Source organism: Erpetoichthys calabaricus, chromosome 18, assembly GCF_900747795.2.
Source record: "Erpetoichthys calabaricus chromosome 18, fErpCal1.3, whole genome shotgun sequence".
NCBI lineage: Eukaryota > Metazoa > Chordata > Cladistia > Polypteriformes > Polypteridae > Erpetoichthys > Erpetoichthys calabaricus.
In genome coordinates, this window is record NC_041411.2 from 56,980,898 (window position 1) to 56,999,346 (window position 18,449).

The window sequence follows — 18,449 nt, forward strand, 5'->3', positions numbered from 1 at the left end:
AACAAATGCTATTGCAGACATACAAAAAAAAAATAAAGTCATGATGGTGTAACAGATTCTTCTACGTGGAATACTGTGGTGGTCAGATATTTACATGATGCTTTCACAGAAACTGGAAAAAAAATTGAAGCATTAGTTTAATGCAATTCTAAAAACATAAGCCACATTGCAAGTTTAGCTAATTTATTGAAAACTGTTTTGCTTTTAAGGAAACTCTGCACATGTATGTGTGGTATGGCAAGTCCGCAGCTCTGAATGAATGGCTATGTTATTAAATAATCTGTTGATCGTGTCAGTCTTCGGGGCGCACTCGCACAACTGCGGGGAGTTCGTGAAGTAATTTGGGCGAGTCGCACCTGCATGTGAGGGTGCCATCTTTCTCAATTGCTTCATCAGCTTCATGCGGTGTGTGATTGAGACACTGCACCCACGGACCCTTATAAGTATGGGCCAACACAGGGAGGAGGTAAACAAACAGAGAGAAAGGCAAGTAGAGCAAGAGTGCAGCATTGGGGGTGGAGAGAGAGAAAACGAGCCAGCCGACTAGAGAGCGAGAGAGAAAAGGTAGCACAGTCACTGGTCAGGGACGGATCACCCCCACTGACTTGTGCAGCGGAGTGGGAGCAATCAAAGAGGTGTCCTCTTCAGAGATCCAAGGGAAGACTGCGTGAGCAAGAAGGATGATGAGAGAACAACCAGCCCCGAGCAGTCTGGCAGACACCGAAGGAGGCAGCCAAGACAGGGGTCAGGATGGAGAGGACAGCGGCTGCTGAAGTCTCCGCCTGCTCAGTGAGCAATGGGTGAGCTGGGGAGACTAGGAAGGAGTTGTGCTTGACTCGTTTGACCCAATGACTGTTGTTGGTTTTTATTCTCATTTTCAGCCTTGTTTTTAATCAACTGGTTTTTCACCGTTTTAATGATTTATTTATTTATTATGGATATTGGATGCACTTCACATTTTGAACACTTGTTTGGAATTATTTTTAATAAATAATAAAAATTTAATTGGTATATTCTATTACTTGTCTCTATGACTACAAATTAGTCTCAGTTAGTGACCTGCTTTGCTGTAAGTAAGGCATAGAGGGCAACGCAACGTGCTCTATTGAACATGCAGTACCGTATGTTTAGAGCGTACTGAAGGCCCAATGTAAACCTGTGCCTGATTTAGTGTTGTGTCAGTACTAAAACTAGACTTTGTATCAATATCAGCCTTTGGACCCACGTACCATTAACAAAACAGACCCAAAGCAAAAAAACAAACCCCATCTTATTTCAGCCTCCCTGAAATGCCACACAACTGCTAACCGATCTGATGCATCACACCATTGCACCACACAACGCACTGCTTCCATCTTGATTCGAGGTCCCAAATGTAATGAAGCATGTAGTTTCATTTTGTGAAGTCCATGTAAAACATTAAAACTATAAGCACTGCTTTAAGACATCTATGTTAGGTAGAATGCCCAGTGGGGGCTGGATGGTCTTTTGGCTTTGGAACCCCTGCAGATGTTGTTTTATTTCTCCAGCCTAACTGGAGATTTTTTTTTTTTTTTTTTTTTGCTTTTTTCTGTCCTCCTGGCCATTCAACCGTAACTTTTTCTTCGTTACATAGTGTATAATATTATTAACTAATCTTGTTTGTTTGTTTTATACTAACTTCCTTTTGTTTCATCTTGTAAAGCACTTTGAGCTACATTGTTTGTATGAAAATGTGCTATATAAATAAATTTTGTTGTTGGAGTTTGAGAGGAAATGGCCACAGGATGAGTTTATCAATTTTTTCTTTCTCTGTCTCCCCATCTGTTGATCTGTCTGATATTATTGTCCCTGATTAATGCACCTCAGCAGCCATGAAGTTCTAACTGGCAAATATGTAGGCATGCTCTTTGTTTTAGTATTAAAGTATCTAATCTATTAGGTTGTTGTGGACTTCCTTAGTAATCAATGTAATCCTTTAATGCTCCTGGATATCACTTTTATGCCATTACCTGCTCACAAAAATCTTCTGTATATCTGCAACCCCTTGTATAAGAAAAGCAACACTGCCAGCAATTAAAAAAAAAAAAAAAAAACCCACACCACACAACACCACAACATTGGCAGTCATTCTTTTTTATGCAAAAACATACAGCCGTTGTTTCATAGGTATACCTTAAAATGCTCATAAGTTACTCATTAAAATGTAAATCAGAAATCACAAAGGGTACAACACTTACAGTGATTAACCTCTTAGTTATTAGTTCTGGTTTCAAACAACAACAAATTATTCCTTTTGACTTGCAAGGTGGCCAAAAACACTTTGAAGTGTAGGATTTCCGTAACTAAGGGGTTCCGATACTGACAGAAAATTTTATCTCGATATTTTCCAGGGTTTTGTCGATAAAGATAATTAGACAATACTGCGCATCCCTCAAAAATGTATTTGTTAAAGTCTTGTATTGTACTACATCCCACATACTCTTTTTAACAGCATATTCACTGTTTCTTACTAATGATATTCATTGAAACAGCATATTTAAGGAAAACAGGTCTTATTTATTAACTTAAAACTGAAGCATTCAAGTAAAACCAACACAAAAACATCAACACTACCAGTACGTGTATTACTGAGATCAAGCCGTGCAAGTAGGTGTAAACAATTTCAAAGTGGCTTACAGGATCAACAATAAAAACTGACACAAAGACCAACAAAAACTATTATAAAAGAAAGAAACAGATGCCCCATTTAATGTAAAGAAGGCATGAATCCAAGGGAAATGAAATACTAATCATAATACTAACCAATAATCATAGCTACAGGGTATGGATAAATATTCAACTGCTCTGCTTTAAGGTACATTTTGCAGCATATATGGAAGAGCAAAAAAAAATCTAACATACTGTACTATAAGTCACAGTCGCAGACAGAAGCATTTCTCAAACATTTCTCCTGTTGCAGTGCTCATTAAAATTTACAAATTATTTATTAAGCTTCATTTACCTTGTATTACTGAGTACCTGAATGGATAAGAGCAATTTTAGCTTTTTATTTTCTCTCTACATCAACTCTTTTGTTCAGTTTCATTTGCTCTCTCCCTGAACCTTGACGGTTTAGCGTGGTGTAGTGGTTAAGGCCTTGGACTTAAACCCTTGAGATTGTTGGTTCAAATCCCGCTTCTTACACTTGTCTGACCACGAGTAAGTCATATGACCTGTCTGTGCTCCAATTGGAAAACCAAAAGAAATGTAACCAATTGTATCCAAAATGTTGTAAGTTGCCTTGGATAAAGGTGTCACACAAATAAGTAAACATATGTAAATTAAACTTCACTGGCTAGAGGAATTGGGGGGTGGTTGTTTATGAAGGAGCATTATGGGTGCAACCTTTGCAGGATTTCACACCTATTCACTACAAACTTTAACGGGTTATCCCCAGACCATTCTTCTCGTTTAAGAATCACATCTGGTCCTGCGAGACCAAGTTAGACAAAGCAGCGAATGCGTGGACTATCAAGGCATGTTTTGATTGTTTATTGAAAAGTGAGTGACATACTCGATAACGTCAGCTCACATATCAAAGCAAAATTTAAGATATCGATTGCAAATTAAATCTAAAATTCCATATTAGCCACATTTCAAAACTAGTCTTTTTCCACTTGAGAAACCTAGCACAAGGTCAACCTTTTCTGCCACTGTAGGATGCTGAGAAGGTGGGACATGCTTTTCTTTTGAGCTGAACAGACTAACCTTTTAACAGTATTGCCAAAGAATGAAATGAAACAAACCTGCTATATAGCTTGTTATTAGGGAAAAAATGCTTAAAACTGCCTGTCCGTTAAACTACCACTTCCTTAACAAAGGTATTTTTGTTTAAATGCTCCAAGCTCACACTAATATAGCAGCCTGGTATTAATATCCGTATACAGCACTACTGTATACTGCTTGCCATTTGTGCTTATTGGGTATACAGATAACTCCACTGGTTCATGGAATACTGTGGGCCTGAAATTAAGCTGCATACAGTACATTTCTGTGTATCCTAACTGAATGAATCATCATTATTGAAAAATGAAGCATATTAAAGGCATTTTAAAAATAAATAAATTATCTAAAAAAATAAAGTCATGGTCTTCTCTCTAAAAATAACATTTACAAACTTTTGCTGTGAGGGAATTATAGTTTAAAAGTTAGGGTTGGTCTCGTCCATTACAGTCTGAAGCAGAACTCCGTTAACAGCAGTGTTTTCCTTTTTTTTTTTTTTTATCATCATCCCGAGGTTTCCTGTATCTACTCAACGTGAGGAGGTTCAATTACAGTATATGCAAGCATACATAAACATGAGCGGCAGAAAAAGGGCTCAGGAAGAAATGGAAAAGACAGCTAAAGCTTTATCCAAGCCTAGATGGGCATCAAGTCCAAGCTCAAGGTACAGCCTTCTAGAGACTGACCTGGAATAGATAGACAAAAGCACAGACTTCCTGGGACCTAACGCTGCTGCATCATCTCCAGCCGAAAGCGAAAGTGGGAGCAACTGCGCAACCGAGTTGGGCCAACAGAACTTGTTGATTCCAGAAGATGCATTGACCATTGAAAATAGCCTTACCTTCTGCGTTATCAACTACTCCCCACGAGCCGGTACCATTGACTCTAACTGGGCTTTCCACTTCATCTGCAGTGCATGGAGAAAACCGATCACCTTAATGGACACCGCTCAAGACATAAAGGGGCTCAAGAATGATGTAAAGAATGAAATAAATGATATAAGGAAAGAAATAAAGGACATACACAAGACAAATGAGAAGCTGCTTCATGATATTAAAGACCAGGAAAAATGTTTAAGTAATCACTTTGAGGCAGCCTTTAAAGTTATGCTAGGGGAAAAAAAAAAAAAAAAAGGAAAAAAATACAGGAAAATGCATCTAAGTTTGACAATAAACTTGGAGCACTTGGCGTTCAGTTGAAAGACGTTAAGTTAAGCAAACGTTCATGACTCGTATTGAAATAGGTGAACAACTGGCATCTACCACTGAGGAAAAGCAACGGCTGCAAATTCCAAATGCAAAAGTACTAGGAGACAGACTAGCTGTACTGGAAGATGGATGCAGAAGGAATAATATTGGAATCAAAGGTCTCCCCGAGAATCATGAAAGTCCAAACCCAGTGGAATTCGTAGCTGAACTTTTCTCTTAAATAATCGGAGAGGACTTCAAATCAGACACCGATTTAGCAGCAGCTTACCGCATACGTGAACCATATATATATATATATATATATATATATATATATATATATATATATATATATATATATATATATATATATATATATATATACACACACACACATACATATATATACATACATACACACACACATATACTGTACATACACACACACACACACACACACACTAGCCGACGCCCACTGTACCATACGGCGGTGTAAGAACAGGAATGGAAAACGGTGAGAAAGAAATTCAGAAATCAAGAAGAAAGAAATACTTCTTGAAAGACACAGTTGTGAATAGGCATTTTGCTGGAGATGACAGATAATGAGTCGAAAGATCTAACCCTAAAAAAAGCCATGTACAACTGATCGTGGGTGAAGACTGGTTGTTGTAGATTAACACAAATCTTTGCAAACGTTTGTTCTTGGGACTTGTTGATAGTCATGGAGAAGGTGAGTCTGAGTGGGAATTGTGTGCGTTTAAATTTAAAAGGGAGACTGGTGTCGGAAGAAAGGAGAGAGATTCTGGGAATGAAGATTGTTTCAGAATTTTGGATAGCGATCAGTTTGCACTCAATAATATGTGTATGTATTCGGGTAACAAGGAGTCTTGTTCCGTTGCAAAGACCTTTTGATGGCATAATATTTCGGAGGAGGATAACTACGGCTCCCACCTTTAGATGAAGGATATGGGGAGGCATGCCAGTTGGTGTGAGGATGTGTAAAAACTCCTGTGGGTACGTTAGTTGATCATTAAGATCGTCACTGACCACTGCATTTACAATCTTGAAGGTCACTTTTTCACCCTGTATAAGATAAGAACTTTGTTGTTAATATGTAGAAAATTGTTGTTTGTGACGCTCAGTATTGCTCTTGCAGCAAGTTCTTGGGGAGTCACAGTCGAGAAATTAATATCACCGTAAAGTTGAGCAACGGGGTCTCCTTGTTGTGGTAAACATTGAGAAGGTAGTTCTGCCGTGTCTCCAGTTTTACCTTCCCCAACTTGAAAAAGCCATTGAACAAACTGAGTTTCACTTTCGAGAGCTCTCATATTTTTTGTGAGTTTTAGGATCTTCATTTCATTCCACAGCCTGTGTTTGTTGATGCAAGAGGCAACGGTGAGGGCTCGAGAACCGCAGAAGATAACAGGCAGTATTATCTCCACTGAGAAGAATGGTTTTATTACCGAAAGGTGCATTTTCGTGAGTGAGATCTTGCAGTAGTCTGTCAACAGCTTGAAATGCATAACAATGTGTGATTGGTGCTTCATCTCAGATGATAATTTTTGCTTCAAGTTTATTATTGGCATAGTTGGTATTTGGCTTCACGTTGCAGGTTGATGTTGGTGTGATTTGAAGAGGTATTTTGAATACCGAATGTGCAGTACGGCCGCCAGGTAGCAAAGTTGATGCGATTCCAGTTGAACCAACCGCTATTGCCACGTCTCCTCTACCTCTTACTGAATGAATGAGGGTTTTGTATACAAAGGTCTTGCCTGTTCCTGCGGGGCCATCGAGAAAGAAACATTTCTTGAAATGAACAGGTGGATTGTATATTGCCTGCAGTACTGTTTGTGACTGTTCGCTGATCGTCGTTCAGAGTTCTGGTGTGTGTAATCTGAAGCTACTTTTTGTTCATGGAGAATGTCAACACAGGTTGGAGTATAAGGTGGGATGAATTCGGTGACTGGGAGATGAAATTGTTGAAGAGTCATACCATAGCACTTGAGTATTTCATTACATCGGGGCAGTGTCAGTGGAATATTTAGTAAACAGGTCTTCGCAAATTGACAGTTTATGTGTTTGCCATAGGTCCGGGACGTTGACAGGTTCCCCAAAGGCACAAATGATAGCGAAGAATTGTCTCATATGTACGGGCATCTTAGTTTGTGTAGCTTCATAAAGAGTGTTGTGCCAAATCTTGTCATCGTTAAGAAGACCTAACACTTGACATGCTGCTTTAAATGAGCTGCATATGTTTCCATTTGTGGTTCTAAGCTCCTGGAAACCATGTTAAGAGCGTGCGTAAGTAGTAGTGCTCAGAGTCTTGAATAGAGACAATTGGCATTCTACCTATAGCGTTACTTTTTTTAGAGTCGTCGCTTCCACACGCTAGCCTTGGAATCGAAAGTATAATAGTGTGGAATGTCTATATAGTGGAGTGATTTTGCATGAGTATCCATCTTATTCAGGTCACCATATATTATATATAATATATATAGACAACCAGGCACTGCTCATCACTTGTCCAATACAGTCCCCACAGTGAAGCATGGCGGTGGCAGCATCATGCTGTGGGGGTGTTTTTCAGCTACAGGGACAGGACGACTGGTTGCAATCGAGGGAAAGATGAATGCGGCCAAGTACAGGGATATCCTGGACAAAAACCTTCTCCAGAGTGCTAAGGACCTCAGACTGGGCCGATAGGTTTACCTTCCAACAAGACAATGACCCTAAGCACACAGCTAAAATAACGAAGGAGTAGCTTCACAACAACTCTGTGACTGTTCTTGAATGGCCCAGCCGGAGCCCTCACTTAAACCCAATTGAGCATCTCTGGAGAGACCTAAAAATGGCTGTCCACCAACGTTTACCATCCAACCTGACAGAACTGGAGATGATCTGCAAAGAGAAATGGCAGAGGATCCCCAAATCCAGGTGTGAAAAACTTGTTGCATCTTTCCCAAGAAGACTCATGGCTTTATTAGCTCAAAAGGGTGCTTCTACTAAATACTGAGCAAAGGGTCTGAATACTTAGGACCATGTGATATTTCAGTTTTTCTTTTTTAATAAATCTGCAACAATTTCAAAAATTCTTTTTTTTGTCTGTCAATATGGGGTGCTGTGTGTACATTAATGAGGGAAAAAATTAATTTAAATGATTTTAGCAAATGGCTGCAATATGACAAAAAGTGAAAAATTGAAGGGGGTCTGAATACTTTCCGTACCCACTGTATATATATTATATATGGTTGAAATAGTTTACTGTCAAATAATGCAAAGAGTACGCGACACGTGTTTCGCCCTAATTCTGGGCTCATCAGGCGTACACACTCTACTGCACTCCCTCTCGGGAATCGAACCACGGAGGTCAGCGCTAGAGGCGAAGCCCCTAACATTGCGCCACGGCGTGTGGTTCGTTTATTTGACAGCATGTAGATCGGGGTAATTACATTCACGGCATTCGTAGTCTGAATCACAATCCGATTGTATGGGTGGTTACCTACCAGGTAACGCTTGTGGTTGGTCAGCAAGTCGGCTAACATCCACCATGATGCCCTCAGTTGTGAGAAGCGGATCATAGAATGGTTGAAACAGTTTACTGTCAAATAATGCAAACAGTATGCGACACGTGTTTCGCCCTAATAAAAGGCAAAGCCCTCACTGACTCACTCACTCATCACTACTTCTCCAACTTCCCGTGTAGGTGGAAGGCTGAAATTTGGCAGGCTCATTCCTTACAGCTTACTTACAAAAGTTAGGCAGGTTTCATTTCGAAATTCTACGCGTAATGGTCATAACTGGAACCTCTTTTTTGTCCATATACTGTAATGGAGGAGGCGGAGTCACGTATCGCGTCATCACGCCTCCTATGTAATCACGTAAACTGAAAACAAGGAAGAGCCCCAAAGAGCGCTGAAGAAAACATTCATTACACAATTGAGAAGGCACAAGAGAGCGGCTCATGTGAATTGACTGAATGCAGCACGAGTGATCACTTCGATACTGCAGAAACAAAGCACGGTGTAAAACGTAAGTTTAAATTAAGTTTATAGAAACGCTACCGCTGCCGTTTGCAATACCATATTCGCGAGATACAAGTTTAATGAGAAACGCTCCCGCTGCCGTTTGCAATACCATATTCGCGAGATACAAGTTTAATGAGAAACGCTCCCGCTGCCATTTGCAATACCATATTCGCGAGATACAAGTTTAATGAGAAGACACGAGGTATAAACGAGACTTTGGATGACTTTGTAACGGATTAAAAATTGCTGTAGCGAGAAACTTTTAAGTGCCGGGTCTTAGCTAACATTAAATAAAGCCGTGGACATCGCAACATCACACAAGACAGCGGCTCATGAGAACTGACTGAACGCAGCACGTCGGAAACAAAGCACCGTGTAAACCTAAAGTTTACATTAAGTTCATAGACCTACAAAAGGTTGCCATTGATTTGAGGCAACATTGCTTTTCTCCTGTACAACTATACGTTGCATTCTCAAGAGTGTGCTTGCACAGCTTGGTCATATTACAACCAGAGTGCTGAACTGACAACGTGGTATACAAACAGAACTATAACAATCGTAATAAACGAACAAAAAAAAAAAAAAACAGTGGACAACCCGTGGATTAAATAAAAAGGCTGCTTCCGTTGGCGAAGCAACGAAAAAGGAAGACCTTATATGGCGTTCGTTTATAAAACAGCGGAGAGGCTGTGTGAAGGCAGCTTCACAAAAAAACAGATCCTTAACAAATTGTTATTGGTATATTTTCCCTCAATTTAAAAAGGTTTTCTTTTCTTCTTAATAAAAATTTAAAAGCAGTACTTCGTGGGGATTTAGAGATTATATTATATTTATTTATAGATATATAGATATATATATATATATATATATATATATAGATATATATATAAGGGCGGCACGGTGGCGCAGTGGGTAGCGCTGCTGCTTCGCAGTTGGGAGATCTGGGGACCTGGGTTCGATTCCCGGGTCCTCCCTGCGTGGAGTTTGCATGTCCTCCCCGTGTCTGCGTGGGTTTCCTCCGGGCGCTCCGGTTTCCTTCCACATTCCAAAGAATGTGTGGGTGTGTTTGTGTGTGTGTCCTGCGGTGGGTTGGCACCCTGCCCAGGATTGTTTCCTGCCTTGTGCCCTGTGTTGGCTGGGATTGGCTCCAGCAGACCCCCGTGACCCTGTGTTCAGATTCAGCGGGTTAGAAAATGGATGGATATATATATGATAGATAGATAGATATATATAGACATACATATATACATGTATATATGTGTAGATATGAAAATATGTATATGTATATATATGTGTCTGTATGTGTGTGTGTATGTATATATATATATATATATATATACACACACACACACACACACACAGTATCGTGTGTGTGTATGTATGCATGTATATATGTATGTGTGTATTATATATATATATATATATATATATATATATATACATACAGTAATCCCTCACCTATCGCGGGGGTTACATTCCAGAGCCCCCCACGATAGGTGAAAATCCGCTAAGTAGCGACCTATATTTATTTTATTATTTATACATATTTTAAGGCTTTATAAACCCTTCCCACACTCTTATAAACCTTTCTCACTCTCTTGTTAACATTTCCCACACTCTTATAAACACTTCCTATGCTCTTAAACACTTTCTGCATTCTTAAACACTGTAGACCAACACTGCACACAGCGATCAAACGTCAATGTGTCTGCACTCGCTTTGTGAAGGGGGGCAGCTGAACTCACGCTGAGCAGAAATGGACTTTGTGCTGCTTCTGCCAAAATGCCTGCTTGTCGCTCTGCGCGTTCAGAAGGAGGGGGAGGAGTGTGTGTGTGCGTGTGTGAGGGCTGAACTCACGTTTGCTCAAACCCCCCCTCCCCGGAGGCGCAGTACGCTCCTGCCACTTCGCATTGTCAAGGGGGTGGAGAGCTGAATGAACGCTAAGGAGAAGTGGACTTTGTGCTGCTTGTTGCTCTGCGTGTCAATAATTTTAAAGCCTTGTATTTTCCTGTCTCACTGTCTTGTCTTGCGTGAAGTTAAAATGTTTTATAATAGCGAGATGTTACTCATATCCTTAGCCCGACATCCACATATCATATGTGTTAACAAAGTGTGTTTTATAAGTTTACATGTGTTTAAAGCATGTGGGATGGGTATTTTAAGGCTTAAACTATAAAAATGTTTATTTATATGGTCTTTCTATATCGCGGATTTTCTCCTGTTGCTGATGGGTCTGGAACATAACTTCCGCGATAGGCGGGCAATCACTTGTATTTAAAAACCCGCGAAGTCGTGAATCCACGAAAAGTGAACCGCGAAGTAGCGAGGGATTACTGTATATATATATATATATATATATATACACATATATACAGTGATCCCTCGCTATATCGCGCTTCGCCTTTCGCAGCTTCACTCCATCGCGGATATGTAAGCATATTTAAATATATATCGCGGATTTTTTGCTGGTTCGCGGATTTCTGCGGACAATGGGTCTTTTAATTTCTGGTACATGCTTCCTCAGTTGGTTTGCCCAGTTGATTTCATACAAGGGACGCTATTGGCAGATGGCTGAGAAGCTACCCAACTTACTTTTCTCTCTTGCGCGGACTTTCTCTGATCCTGACGTAGGGGGATTGAGCAGGGGGGCTGTTCGCACACCTAGACGATACGGACGCTCGTCTAAAAATGCTGAAAGATTATCTTGCACGGTGCTTCGCATACTTAAAAGCTCGAAGGGCACGTATTGATTTTTGACTGAAAAACAAACTCTGTCTCTCTCTCTCTCTCCCTGCTCCTGACGGAGGGGGTGTGAGCTGCCGCCTTCAACAGCTTTGTGCCGCGGTGCTTCGCATACTTAAAAGCCAAACAGCCCTATTGATTTGTTTGCTAGAGATTGTTTTCTCTATCTATGTGACATTCTGTGCTCCTGACACGCACTCCTTTGAAGAGGAAGATATGTTTGCATTCTTTAATTGTGAGATAGAACGGTTATCTCTGTCTTGTCATGGAGCACAGTTTAAACTTTTGAAAAAGAGACAAATGTTTGTTTGCAGTGTTTGAATAACGTTCCTGTCTCTCTACAACCTCCTGTGTTTCTGCGCAAATCTGTGACCCAAGCATGACAATATAAAAATAACCATATAAACATATGGTTTCTACTTCGCGGATTTTCTTATTTTGCGGGTGGCTCTGGAACGCAACCCCCGCGATGGAGGAGGGATTACTGTATGTTGATATGTGTGTATATATGTAGATATGTATATATATGTTAATGTATATATATGTTTACATAACCTCTTTAACACACTGCTTCTCCGCTGCGAAGTGCAGGTATTTTGCTATATATATATATATATATATATATATATATATATATATATATATATATATATATATATATATATACACACACACACAAAACACATAATATATATCACACACAAATGGGAATCTATTGTGCTTTAAGCAAGCTCAAAAAGCAAGCTCTAAAAATACTGTGCATCTCTATCTAAAATGCTCCAATTACATAGTAAAATAGCAAAGTATAACTAGACTTTTCCAAATAATTCTGGGATGCCTCATCTGACCTTTGTCATCCCCAGGATTATAGCACAGATTCTCACATTAGCAGCAGTCCTGAGAAACGAAGATTTCAAACAGCAAACAAAAGGCGTCACATTGGATTTAAAGCCTATTGTGTCAGATTTCACACACGTCAAGACAACACAGTGCACTCATTCACAAGCCTGCTAGGCCAGCTTCCCTTTGTGTCTGTCACATTTTCTAGCTTGGCAGCTATAAGTTGCAGTGTGTTTACATATGTGACTTTACATACTGTACCCATAACAAAAAGATTCTTCAATCAACACAGCAAGCGATACAAGAACAGAACATATACAAGCCTTAAAAAACACAAACTGTGAAACTCACAGCCTTGCTCAAATACTGCCTAGAGATTATTTTGTACTCTGACTCCTAGTTTAACTAAAAATATCCTAGATTAATAAAACAATCACAATTTAAGTTCTGAAGCTACCTTTAAAAAATACATTTGGGCACATTACTTGCCAGAAATTCCCTCTCATATAGTTCAAACATCCACAGTAACTACCCCTTTAAAATTCCCTCATTCTTCACAATATATTGAAAGAAACTGGTTTATGTGAAAAAGTAGGACGGACAATCAAAGGAGTTACATATACCAGAAAGCAAATGCAAGTGTGGCTTCTGCACTACCCCATCCCTACACTTAGATCGCTGGCTTCTAAGAAGAAAAAAAAAAAAAAAAAAAAGACAATTACCATCACCCTAATAGTTATTATTAATACATAACATGAAAGAGAAGCAGGTGAAAGGTGCCCTTACAGTTACAACTTGTGGTGCCAGGCCTGTCTGCCACAAGTTAAAAACCCAAGAGACAAGGTGTCACAGCACCTTTTCCAGCACCAAACAGGAGTCCAGGCTGCACTTCTCGGAGCTAGCACTAGCCTATAAACACAGGAAAGAATGGCTCTCAAGTTTTAGATTCAAATGACACATGAATAATTCTTTATCATTTTTTTATAATACATCATTAATATTGAAGCAGAATCTAAGACAAAAGACTTAACATTAGTTCCAAACCTTTCATACCAGCAAATTCTATTAACTTCACAGAAGAACAAATAGGAATTAATTAATAATACCGCTCCCAAAACACCCTGTAACATAATTGGGTGCTCTCGTCATGAACTGGCAAAGCAAGAATCAGACAGTAATCAGAAAACATAAGAAACCAGACCCTTTTACCCCATATAGAAGTAAGAATGATGGCAAAATAATAACACCCCTCTTGGACCCCTCTCGGTTATGCGAGGATCCAATTCACCTGGCACATTTCATCAATGCAATGCAAACTTGCATATGGTCATAAAAATATCTGTAAATACAAAGGGGTTCACTCATATGTGCCCAGACACAACTGTGCAAAGGCACATGCAAACAGTGCAATTTAATCATTATTTGATATATTTTTTAATGCCCAAGGGATGTCAGAATCAAATTCAAAGGCAAAGCCCATTGTAAACAGACCCTTCTTATTCCAGCCAGCTTTCAGTGACTTTTGTTGTTCTGTCCACCACAAATGTATCTGTAAAAATATATCCATAAGCCCACTGTTTAATGATTACAACACCCCAAAATACTACAGATGTGTGAAGGAGGTGGGGCTCTTACTATTGATTACTTAGTTGGAACAAAATGTGACTCTGAACCTGGAAAGGAAGCTTGTAATTTCCCAAAATCCAAACAACAAACTGCCTGTAGGGATGAGGTTGGAATTGATCAGGAACATACATAATTTGCTTGACAAATATCATTTAGAAGCCATATTTACATAGGAATGAAACTAATCATCTGGAATAACCAGTCTGAGCAAGAACTAGCAGGCCCTATAGAAGTACTTGTGTTTACTTAGGTGTACTGCCAGTGGAGACAAAGGAATTATATATACCGTTTTTTTTTTTTGTTTTTTTTTGGGGGGGGGGGGGGGGGTGAAACATGTAGCTTCTTATCCAGTTCTGAATTAATATTAAATATTGCGCCAGAGAACAGAAAATATCATCTGTTCATTGCAACAAAAGTGTCTGTGTGTATCCAGGTGTGGGGGAAAAGATGTTTAGCATGTGTCCTATGTGCCACTCTGTCGCTTATTTTTTGTACAAAAAACGTTCAAATACCAACATGCATCCATAAGCATTTCTTCATATGGCACTAAAGTCAACCGTAAAGCAAAGCAGCACAACAACAATGAGAGAAAAGACTATTAGAAACAGGGATAACAATAGTGTACCAGACTTACTGTACTCAAACAATCCAGACAGTTGGACATTATGATAAATTATATGTAAAAACATCTACTGAATAGGTATGCAAAGTAGAACACTATGGAATGTGTGTGGTTAAATGAACTACCCAAGGATGTGTAACTCATCTTGAGACTGTCTAGTGCCAAAGACAATATAAATTTTCAACCGGCTGAAAGCACCCTTTAAGCGACAGGCTACGAGACAACAGTTATTGCTGATGCACACAGGTGATCGGTAGCCTAGTAAATGTAAGCTCCAGGAAAGTATATTTAAAAATAAATCCCCCAAGACGTGTCTTTTCTTAAAGACGATTCACTTACGCATTTCATCATCAGCAGCATGAACCAAGGATGCAGCCCGCGACAGGACATCCAACGGAGTCTCCATCCTAGGCACACACCTGCAAAGTAAAAATACGTCACTCTGCATTTTGTTACTTTTAACATGTCTGCTCTTCATCGACTGCATTCCACACCACTTCAATATTGTGGACATTTCCTCAATACTATTCCCTTACCAGAAGACGCCTGCGTTTTATTCGTGTGTGTATATATACATACACTAAAACATCTTTTTGTATAAGCTTTGCATGCGGCTTTTACCGTGTCTGTTCCTTTTGTCCCTATCGCACTCCATATCTCATGTTCAATTCAGTTTACGTCTCATATATTGTCCCTATCAACTTTAACCCACCCCATTTGCTCTAAATGCATCTTTGTCTCAGACTATTCTATTTAATATCCAAAATCTCTTTGCTCCGTTTTGCCGGAACCGGGCCGCTAAATCCACTGTTAACACTTCGCACGTGCGTAGCTACGGAATGCCTAGCTCTGACGTTGCAGCAAGTAAGCATTGCTACGAGGCAGCTGAGCCCACCCATCCACCTGCACGGCCCCAACCATTATTTCGCTCCGCTGGGAAAATATACATACCGCCTGGAAGAGCCGTTTCAATGTCCCGGCGCAAAACGCCCGTCACTTTCGATTCGTTGTAGACAATAACCAGGCACTCGCGGAAGGAAGAATGCGCGGAATGATGGAATTCGGCTCCTCGCAGGTGGTGAGACTGGGAGCAGTTCATTGGGCTGCGCGCAGAGTGAGCTCAGCCTATATTATGCTAATATTCATGTGACGTAATATCCTCCGCAGGTACAACCTAAGGAAGTCGGCTGAAAAAAGTGCGAGAATAAGCTAGAAAAATGATTCACTGGGGCTTCTTATGCCCTTCTTTGGTATTAACAAAACTGGGAATAATGTTGTAAACTTTATTTTTAAATAACAATAATATTATAACAGTCACATAATCCTAGAGCCCTTTTTGAATAACTGCTAAACAACGTGTCTCCTTGGGGTGTTGCAAGTGTTAAGCGGTTGTAATGCGCTCCATATTCTGTTCCTGCGGTCATAAGCTTGCAGAAATGTTCAAGCAAAAATAAACAATGATGCGTGATCTTTTAAGTCCCCATTTTCCTCAACCCAAGCCCCCAGTCGTGCGGCATTGGCACTCTTCCAGAATCCTCAAGCTATGAAAAGTAATCCAACGAGAGGCAGCACACCAAAGGCCTACCTCCCACTCAGAAATCTGAGCTTCGCCCTTTTATTCTAAAACAACTCCCATGTACAAAAAATATAATCTGCCCTGGTTCCTTTGAGCATTCAAATCCACAGCAACAGAAAGAGGCCTGGGGGTATAACGCTGGAAAGAGCGAGTCAGGACCCGTATCCTCAAGATCCTAACGCCCACCAAGTATAAGAAAGCTAAAAACACCACAACTAATCGAGCATAAACACAAGCCTCCTTTAGAAAGCTCTAATCACAATGTTCTCTGCAACTATTCATTTATTTAATTATTTCAAAGTTTATCAAGTAAAATGTAAAACTCCTAAGCTAAACTTAGGAATAATACATTTGTGTGGAAGCTGGAAATAAAATCAGGTTTTCACAGTTCAATCAAAAGTAAAGGGTGTCATTTCTTAATATATTTAAATTTTGGACTTTCAATCCTTACAACAGAATAATAACGCCTGAAACGCTCAGGCACCACCGAGAGTGGCAGCCTTTTCAGCAGAACCCAAACTACCTACACCTGAACACCAGCAAAACCAAGGAGCTGGTGGTGGATTTTAGGAGGCCCAGACCCCTCATGGACCCCGTGATCGTCAGAGGTGACTGTGTGCAGAGGGTGCAGACCTATAAATACCTGGGAGTGCAGCTGGATGATAAATTAGACTGGACTGCCAATACTGATGTGCTGTGCAAGAAAGGACAGAGCTGGTTATACTTCCTTAGAAGGCTGGCGTCCTTCAACATCTGCAATAAGATGCTGCAGATGTTCTATCAGACGGTTGTGGCGAGTGCCCTCTTCTATGCGGTGGTGTGTTGGAGAGGCAGCATTAAGAAGAAGAACGCCTCACGTCTGGACAAACTGGTGAGGAAAGCAGGCTCTATTGTAGGCATGGAGCTGGACAGTTTGACATCCGTGGCAGAGCGACGGGCACTCAGCAGGCTCCTATCAATTATGGAAAATCCATTGCATCCACTAAACAGTGTCATCTCCAGACAAAGAAGCAGCTTCAGAGACAGACTGCTGTCACTGTCCTGCTCCACTGACAGACTGAGGAGATCGTTCCTCCCCCAAACTATGCGACTTTTCAATTCCACCCATGGGGGTAAACGTTAACATTATTCAAAGTTATTGTCTGTTTTTACCTGCATTTTTATTACTCTTTAATTTAATATTGTTTTTTGTATCAGTATGCTGCTGCTGGAGTATGTGAATTTCCCCTTGGGATTAATAAACTATCTATCTGTCTATCTATCTACAGTGGTGTGAAAAACTATTTGCCCCCTTCCTGATTTCTTATTCTTTTGCATGTTTGTCACACAAAATGTTTCTGATCATCAAACACATTTAACCATTAGTCAAATATAACACAAGTAAACACAAAATGCAGTTTGTAAATGGTGGTTTTTATTATTTAGGGAGAAAAAAAAATCCAAACCTACATGGCCCTGTGTGAAAAAGTAATTGCCCCCTGAACCTAATAACTGGTTGGGCCACCCTTAGCAGCAATAACTGCAATCAAGCGTTTGCGATAACTTGCAATGAGTCTTTTACAGCGCTCTGGAGGAATTTTGGCCCACTCATCTTTGCAAAATTGTTGTAATTCAGCTTTATTTGAGGGTTTTCTAGCATGAACCGCCTTTTTAAGGTCATGCCATAGTATCTCAATTGGATTCAGGTCAGGACTTTGACTAGGCCACTCCAAAGTCTTCATTTTGTTTTTCTTCAGCCATTCAGAGGTGGATTTGCTGGTGTGTTTTGGGTCATTGTCCTGTTGCAGCACCCAAGATCGCTTCAGCTTGAGTTGACGAACAGATGGCCGGACATTCTCCTTCAGGATTTTTTGGTAGACAGTAGAATTCATGGTTCCATCTATCACAGCAAGCCTTCCAGGTCCTGAAGCAGCAAAACAACCCCAGACCATCACACTACCACCACCATATTTTACTGTTGGTATGATGTTCTTTTTCTGAAATGCTGTGTTCCTTTTACGCCAGATGTAACGGGACATTTGCCTTCCAAAAAGTTCAACTTTTGTCTCATCAGTCCACAAGGTATTTTCCCAAAAGTCTTGGCAATC

The 18,449-nt window shown here is 40.1% G+C and overlaps 1 protein-coding gene across 3 annotated transcripts in view; it reads right to left on the reverse strand.

The window, feature by feature from the left end:
• The window catches only part of vgll4b (vestigial-like family member 4b), a 304,562-nt gene extending 288,446 nt beyond the window's left edge, over nucleotides 1–16,116 (reverse strand). For 2 of the 3 annotated variants that reach the window (XM_051921515.1, XM_051921514.1), the window contains exons 1-2: nucleotides 15,738–16,116; nucleotides 15,126–15,205 (exon numbers count right to left, since the gene is read on the reverse strand). In XM_051921515.1, the coding sequence (XP_051777475.1) occupies nucleotides 15,126–15,205; nucleotides 15,738–15,885 (228 nt within the window). In that variant the 5' untranslated portion in view covers nucleotides 15,886–16,116. The remainder of the gene's footprint in view (nucleotides 1–15,125; nucleotides 15,206–15,737) is intronic. The other variant, XM_051921516.1, reaches the window with a different exon arrangement.
• Between the last annotated feature and the right edge of the window lie 2,333 nt (nucleotides 16,117–18,449).